Source organism: Chiloscyllium plagiosum, chromosome 16 (genome assembly GCF_004010195.1).
Source record: "Chiloscyllium plagiosum isolate BGI_BamShark_2017 chromosome 16, ASM401019v2, whole genome shotgun sequence".
NCBI classification, from domain to species: Eukaryota; Metazoa; Chordata; class Chondrichthyes; order Orectolobiformes; family Hemiscylliidae; genus Chiloscyllium; species Chiloscyllium plagiosum.
This window is the reverse complement of record NC_057725.1, coordinates 49,820,400-49,829,081: the sequence shown is the minus strand read 5'-3', so window position 1 is coordinate 49,829,081 and position 8,682 is coordinate 49,820,400. Positions and strand designations below refer to the sequence as shown.

At 41.2% G+C, this 8,682-nt stretch overlaps 1 protein-coding gene across 1 annotated transcript in view; it reads left to right on the top strand.

The window, feature by feature from the left end:
- LOC122557882 (inner centromere protein-like) overlaps positions 1-8,682 on the top strand; it is a 67,308-nt gene that overhangs the window by 37,436 nt on the left and 21,190 nt on the right. The window contains exons 11-13 of the mRNA XM_043706050.1: positions 2,030-2,135; positions 2,296-2,409; positions 4,335-4,525. Coding sequence (XP_043561985.1) covers positions 2,030-2,135; positions 2,296-2,409; positions 4,335-4,525 — 411 coding nt within the window. The remainder of the gene's footprint in view (positions 1-2,029; positions 2,136-2,295; positions 2,410-4,334; positions 4,526-8,682) is intronic.

Sequence of the window (8,682 nt, the reverse complement as noted above, 5' to 3'; positions counted from 1 at the left end):
TGTTGTGGTTCTGTTCGCCGAGCTGGGAGTTTTTGTTGCAAATGTTTCGTCCCCTGGCTAGGCGACATCATCAGTGGTTGGGAGCCTCCTGCGAAGCGCTTCTTTGTTGTTTCCTCCGGTGTTTATAGTGGTCTGTCCCTGCCGCTTCCGGTTGTCAGTTTCAGCTGTCTGCTGTAGTGGTTGGTATATTGGGTCCAGATCGATGTGTCGATGTGTCCAAGTCGATGTCCAACAACTCACCAGAACGAAGGACCCAATACCCAACATGTGCAAAACTAATGTAGTGTACAAAATCCCATGCAAGGACTGCACAAAACACTATATAGGACAAACAGGAAGACAGCTAACAATCTGCATACATGAACATCAACTAGCCACGAAACGATACGACCAGCTATCCTTAGTAGCCACACACGCAGGCAACAAGCAACATGAATTCGACTGGGACAACACTACTATCATAGGGCAAGCCAGACAGAGAACAGCCAGGGAATTCCTAGAGGCATGGCACTCATCCACAAACTACATCAACAAACACATCGACCTGGACCCAATATACCAACCACTACAGAGGACAGCTGAAACTGACAACCGGAAGCGGCAGGGACAGACCACTATAAACACCGGAGGAAACATCAAAGAAGCACTTCGTAGGAGGCTCCCAAGCACTGATGATGTCGCCTAGCCAGGGGACAAAATGTTTGCAACAAAAACTTCCAGCTCGGCGAACAGAACCACAGCAACGAGCACCCGAGCTACAAATCTTCGCACAAACTTATAGGATAGTTAGTTTGTTGTTTCATGTGAATGTGCTTGTTCTCGGATTATTATTTTTACAGATTAAAACATGATGCTTTTAAACAGTGGATAAACAAATTGGGTTTTGTTGATTTTTATTTCTGAGAATTGGTGAGGGTTTAGGTGGCACGGTGGCTCAGTGGTTAGCACTGCTGCCTCACTGCTCCAGGTACCCAGGTTCGATTCCAGCATAGGGTGACTGTTTGTCTGTTTGGAGTTTGCACATTCTCCCTGTCTGCTTGGGTTTCCTTCACATGCCGATTTCCTCCCACAGTCTAAAGATGTGCAGGTTAGGTGAATTGACAATTGACCATGCTAAATTGCCTATAGTGTTCAAGAATGTGCGTAGGTTAGGTACATTAGTCAGGGTTGAAAAACCCAGAGTGATAGGGTCTGGATGGGTTACTCTTTGGAGGGTCAGTGTGGACTTGTTGGGTCAAATTGCCTGTTTCCATGCTATAGGGATTCTATGAATTGATTAGAGGGATTAGGAGATGATCTGAAAAATGATTTTTTTTCAAAGTGGGAGGGAAAATAAAGTATCTAGATAATTGAAGAAACATACAGCGGCATTTTTTTTTTTCAGGGAGTATCAATTCCCTGCAGATTGTCACTCTAGCCCTTTTTTATATAGAAGAAGTGACCTCTGCATTTGAGATACTGCTCATGGATCCCATCAGCAACACAGAGCTGTACATCCATTCTGACAGTTACTTTGTGGAACAGAGCTGTCAAAAATCTCCTAGAAATGAGAACCAAAGCTGTAAACTAAAACTAAAAGCAAGTCTTGCCTTGGGTGGCAAAATGTTGTCCAGATTCCAGTGTAGTCAGAGTAAGCTGGAAAAGAACAGCCAGTCAGGCAGCATCTGAGAAGCAGGAGGGGCACATTCCTGATGAAAGACTTATGCTTGAAACAACGATGACTCCTGCTCCTTGGATGCTGCCTGACTGGCTGTGCTTTTCCAGCACAGCACTTTTGTTGACTCTGATCTCCAGCACCTGCAGTCCCCACTTTCTCCTAGATTCCAATGTCGATAATTTTCTAATGGTTGAACCCTTCAACTACAATTTTTTTGATTCAATAAAATTGAATGCGAAATTTTAAATGTGACCACAGATGATGAATGCATAGGGTTTATGAAAACACAATGTGGACACTATACAACATAGGTTCTATCATTTTTCTACATGCTTTTGAGTAGAATTTTTGATTTGTTTTATTTTTGTATAGAAAGAGGCATCTGAGATGTGTTTTGGAAACTCGTTCCCGAGTTGATCAACAAGAGGAGGAGAAAAAGAGAAAAGCTGAGCAAAAAAATTCTCAGATTGATGAAAAGGTATACCATTCTGTTACTTTTAAAGATGGCTTTCTCATGGGCAAACCAGCTATTGAACAATTGAGTGGGCAGAGAGTGTTCTCTGCTCTTACCACCTTCATCCCCAATAAAAACTCCACTTAGATCAATGTAGCATTCCTACATCCTTTTTTTTTGACAGATGCATGAGAAATGTCTTGCTGAAGAAAGAGCCAAGAAGAAAGCCACTCAGAGGAAGGAAGAGGCAAAATCCCGAAGGCCACAAGAAGAAGCCCAAAAACAGAAACTTCAGGTGGTATGGTTATGGTACCAGTGAAGTACCTGTTTGTTCACTGTTACTTTTCTGCTCCCCCTGTGCCAGTGGGGGATCTCTCCCCTGGTTCATAGCTGCTACAAAGGAAAATATTTGGTTGCTGGGATCAGACAGCTCATTTGCAGGAATTGTTCAGTGTAGTGACCTGACCATCATTACCCACTTCATCAATAACCAGTCTGTGAATTTGTTAAAGTCAGAGTGGGGATATTTGTTTGCAAAATGATCAGTACCATTCCCAACTCTTCAAATACCGAAGCAGTCAGGATCTAAATGCAGCTCCAGGTTTGGACTGACAAGTGTTAAGTAGTAATTGTGGTACCAAGAAACTGATATTAACTATCATCAACATGAGAATCTAACCATGGGTCCCTTAACATTCAATGACATTGCCATCACTGAATACCCCACTGTCAACATCCTGGGGTTACCATTGACCAGAAACTGAAGTGGACTAACTATATAAATAGGTAAAAACGATGACTGCAGATGCTGGAAACCAGATTCTGGATTAGTGGTGCTGGAATAGCACAGCAGTTCAGGCAGCATCCGAGGAGCAGTAAAATTGACATTTTGGGCAAAAGCCTTTCATCAGGAATACAGTATTCCTGATTGAAGGGCTTTGCGCAAAACGTCGATTTTACTGCTCCTCTGATGCTGCCTGAACTGCTGTGCTCTTCCAGCACCACTAATCCATAACCATGTAAATACTACAGCAACAAGAACACCAATTCAGAGCCTAGAGTTTGCTGTAAGTGACTTGCCTTCTCTCTCTCTCTCCATAGCCTTGTAACAAGACAAGTTAGGAGTGATGGAATAGCCAGGATAAATCAGCCTGCTTGATTAGCACCATATTCGCTCCCTCCACCGCTGATCCTTTTGGAGCAGTAGTGTATAACATCTACAAGGTACATTGCAGTAATTTGCCATTGTTCCTTGAACAGCCCCTTCGAAACCACCTACCATCTAGAAAGACAAGGGCAGTAAATAAATGGGAATGCCACCTGCATGTTCTCTAAACTATGCACCATCCTGACTTGGAAAGACTTTTGCTTCTCCTTCAGCATCACTGAGTCAAAAACCTGGAATTCCTTTCCCTTCCTAATGACATTGTGCATCTACTGACACCAAATGGACTGCAGAGGTTCAAGAAGGTAGCTCAACTCCATCTTCTGAAAGGTAACGAGGGATGGGCAATGTTTGTCAGCTAGCATCACACTCCTCCCTGGAGTGAATTTTACAAAAGTTATATTGAGCCAGCTGGTTTTGAAATAGTTTCCTTAGTATCTTGTTTCACTTTATGCTGAACTAGGATATGGCTTAGTGGAGGCTGTGTGTGTCCTTGTATCTCATTCCAACAACTATTTTTCCTTTTACTTTGATCATAGTGGCATATCACTGAGTTAATGCACCTTGTCCTTTGGATGCCTTGCTAAAAGAGGTGTTAGTAATTTTAAAAAGTTGGTTCATCTCCCAAATTATCTCCACATCTTGAGTATCTGAAGACTTTTTTTAACTATTCTATTACAGCAAATGACTACATCCATGTTCAATGTATACTGTCAGAAGATAGTATGTTTTTCTTTGTATCTTTTGAGAAATATTCTCCCAGTATGCCTATTTAGCCAGTGTGTAATGTATCCATTCCTTTATTAGCGAGTCCAGAATCCAGGAACTCATGAGCACCAAGTAAGCTAACTCTGTAGATTCTTTTCTACCACCTCTGATTTTGCCACAAATCAAAACCTTCAACTGTTTTTAGTAGCTTATTTTAAAGGTCTTTTTATAATAGATGGCATATTTTAAAATGGCATTTCTATGAATTTAAAAATTTTGGCAACATCTTAAGTTGATGTCCAGTGTGAACTGCTTCATTTAAATTAAACAATTAGTGCTTCTTTCTGCAGGAAGAGAAACACCAAGAGCTGTTGCAACAGAAGGAGGAAGAACTGGAGAAGCAACACAAAATAGCAGAAGCTAGAAAGCTTCAAGAGCAGCAACCATCTGAGCTGGAGAAGGCCAGACTGCATGTGTTGCAAGTGACTACAGATAGGCAGTGGGAAAGGAAGAGGGAGCAAGAGCACATCCAGACAGACAAGTATGTACCTACTTAAAATAATGCAGTTCCATTACCCAATTATAGATTAGATTAATTTTTAACCCAAATGGTCAAACATGAGTCATCTTTTCTCTTCCACTTGGTTCATTCCCTCGAATTGAACTTTCCCTTACCCTATTGTTAGTGGTTCTCTAAGATTTATTTTTTTAAATAGAAGAACCACTCAAGGTGGGGCAAATAACCTATGGGCTACTATCACCCAATCCTGCCCAGCCTTCTCTTGATTGTCACTGCAAAAAAGTTAAACTGAATCAAAGGGAATACTGCTTTTTTTAATGTTAATGCCATGCTCAAGCTCAGTCTTTTATTTTGCTTTTTGTTTAGCCAATGCCTGATCTTTTGTCTTCAACCCCAAAAGTATTGAAAAATTGGCCTCTGTTGTATGTTGTCAGGATGGTGCAGAGTTTAGAGGAGAACATGCAAGTGGCATCCCCATCCTGATCACTCCTAATGTTAAATTTTGTAAAATCAGTGTTGCTTATGCTTCATATGCAGGAACTAGAATGGTTGTGTGATTACTCATGAGTGGTGGAATTCAGGTTTGGCCTGCATCCTTGTATGGTCGTGACTTGCATTTTATATCAGTCCATGGGCCACCTGGCAACTACTGCCATATACTATTGACAGCTATAGTCTCCATTGTCATACAGTCAAAGAGATGTACAGCTTGGAAACAGACCTTTCGGTCCAACCTGCAAAATCGATGTTTCGGGCAAAAGCCCTTCAGGAATCAAGCGCTTTTGCCCGAAACATCGATTTTGCTGCTTGTCGGATGCTGCCTGAATTGCTGTGCTCTTCCAGCACCACTGATCCAGAATCTGGTTTCCAGCATCTGCAGTCATTGTTTTTACCTTCGGTCCAACCTATCCATGCCAACCGATTATCCCAACCCAATCTAGTCCCCCCTGCCAGCACTCGGTCCATATCCCTCCAAACCCTTCCTATTCATATACCTATACAAATGACTCTTACAAGAACCATACAGCTCAAAATACCAAGTTCTCTCTCTTTTGAAAGGTGAGAAGATGCAATTATAAAGTATTTACAGGTTTAATGGAGATTTGAATTCAATCACTCCACTTTTTTTTCAGAAATTCTGGTGACCAGACAGTGTTCTGTGAATTATGTCAAGGAGATTTTCCAAGGCACTTTTTTAATGTTGGTTTTGGGTTCAGTGTTTGGTGTAATGAGTTGGTTGTAACTGCAACAATTGTCTCAACTGATTGATTGATTGATTGTGGGACAGTACTGATTGCTGAAGAATTTGTACTGTCATGTCTGTATGACAGCCAAATTAAAATGCATCTTGATCACTCCTATGTTATATTATGATTCCAGCTGAAGGTAATATAAACATCTTAAATTTGTTAATTAGCCTTTTATTTGCTACTTTTTCAAAAGCTTTCTAGAAATCCAAATAGCCACCATCTACTGATTTACTACTTCAACTTTCTCTGTTACTTGGTCGATCTAATTTAATTTTTTGATTAAATAGTAAGTGCTTTTTTTAAAAAAAAAAAAAAAAATCTCTCCTTGCTCTGTCATCTCAACCCTTTCCAGGTTTCAGTTAAATTTTCCTTCTTATTTATAAACTACTTGCCACTGTGAAATTGACCAGTAGTTGAGGAATGCCATTGGAACTTTTCAGAAATGAGTGCCAAGTATGCCACTTGCCCATCTTTTGGCATCCCCACCCTCCATTTTGATGGAATATCATAGCAAGTCATTCTTGACCTGGCTTCCATGGGTGAGTTGGATCCTTGAAGCACATTTCTGATCTGCAGAGAGTTTACAATTTTGGACTTTTCACTTGCCTTTGGGGTGAAAAGTTGAAACGGAGTACCCTTGAACTTGAGTGTGATTTAAATAGTGTAAGTGACATCACAGGAGAGTTGAGTTAATCAATTTTGTTTAGCAGCTGCTGTTGGAAACTTTCATTTCCAGTAATTTTGAAAATCACTGTGCCAGTTTGGAAGTTTTAAGAATTTATTGGCACAAGAGAAGCTGGTGGTGGTGGCGAATAAGTGCCAAGAACTCCTGTTTTCTCATAGTTTATAGGTAACAGTACCACAACAAGGTGAAAGTCATGTCAAGATTTTAATGTTAAGGATTGGCAGACAGCTCAACCAAGCGAAATGTTAACCCTATCACTTGGGGAATCATGTCAACTACTTGTGACCCAGAAAAGCCTAAGTTCAAGAAGTATCATGGACTACACAAGCTTGAGCCCAGGTACGAACATCTGAATTCAGAGTTGCCTCAGTGATGCAGCGAATGAAGGAATAGCCCATTCAGAAAGGTGATCACAAAAGCAAGTTAGAGGAAAGTGTGGAGATAGGGAAGGAGTGACTACAGGCACTACAAGAGAAACGATTGGTGCAGGAATCCTCAAAGGGCCCATTTACTAAACTCCTTTCAATTCTGGATATCACGGTGAGCGATAGATCTTTGATAGCACAGGTGGCCCCGATGTGTGGGAAGAAGGCCGCCATTGGTCGGCGAGTCTTTAGCAGAAGAAATGGGCATTTTTGTGGCTGTCAACTTGACTGCAGGATGCTACTTTGTCTCCCTGGTGTCAATGTCAAGGTTGTCACAGAACAGCTGCAGGACAAGAACCAGTACAAGTCAGCATCTGACAGACCTGGGGCTCCATTCCTTGTGGGGTGTTTTGCTTGTGCTTTTGGGAAAGATTTAATTAAACCTGCACGATTGTGGGAACCAGGAGAGAATATTGGCAAGTATCAGTGCACAATGCTGGTAGAGTCAAATAGTACTTTTAAAGTAAAGAATAGTAAGTTAATGGGTACAATCAGAGTAAGAGGAAAAAGTAATTAAGTCTAAATTGGGGTTTCACTGCATTCATGTTGTTGATAAGATTGGGGCATTACTGAGATTGCCTGATCTTGTTTTGTGGTGGTGGTAACAGATTTGTCTTGTGAAATAATTTTGGTTACAAGATGTTCAGAAAATCTGATGGAGGGGTAGTGTTTTGATTGAGAAACATTGGAGAAAGTTTGTTTCAGAAGGTACAAGAACAAAATTTATTTGACTAAACTTAAAGAATACGATGGGTGAAATTACATTGCTTGGTGTCATCTATAGGCCACCAGGTGGTGGTAGGATATATGAAACAAACCTGCGGACATTATTCTGTTGTAAACATCAAGTGGTTATAATGTGGGATAAAGTGGGGAGTGTTTAGATGGCACTGATCATTGTGCCATAGTTTGGGATGATTGTGGAAAATGACATTGGTCAATTCCAAATAAATATAAATATCTGGTGGAGGCTGGATAAACTGGAACTGCACGTTGTTGGGAAAAACAATAGCTCGATAATGGGCTACCTTCACTGAGATGATTTGGGCATTTTGAGGTATGTTTCCTTGAAGCAAGTAGGACAAACAAAACCAGAGTTTCTTGAATGGCACTTGGACATTAAGTTTAAATGTAAAAAGTATGCTTATGACAGGTGTCAGCTAAGAACAATTGAGAGCCAAGCTGGTTATAGAAAATTCAGAGGAAGATGAAAAAAGCAAACGTGAGAAATAAATATTATGGAAAAGACTGGCAGCTACCATAAAGGAAGTCCCAAAATCTTTCAGTCCACTCATAGTACAAGTTGTGGGACCAATTGGAAATTAAGTTTTATTTACACCTTGGAGGCAAGAGGTGTGGGTGAAGTGTTAAATGAGTATTTTGTGACTGGCTTTGTCTACATGACAAATGTTGCCCAAACTATGGTGACTAAGGAAGAAACTGTTACTTGAAGGGTTTACAATCACTTGTGTAGTGACGTTCTATGGTTGAATAACACCAAGGAGGGCCATTTGGGTCAGAAAACCCATGTTTGACAGTCAAAACAATGACTGCAGATGCTGGAAACCAGATTCTGGATCAGTGGTGCTGGAAGAGCACAGCAATTCAGGCAGCATCCGACTAGCAGCAAAATTGACGTGTCGGGCAAAAGCCCTTCATCAGGAATAAAGGCAGAGAGCCTGAAGCTTGGAGAGATAAGCTAGAGGAGGGTGGGGGTGGGAAGAAAGAAGCATAGAGTACAATAGGTGAGTGGGGGAGGAGAGGGTGGAGTGGATAGGTGGAAAAGGAGCTAGGCAGGTCGGACAAGTCCGGAAAAGT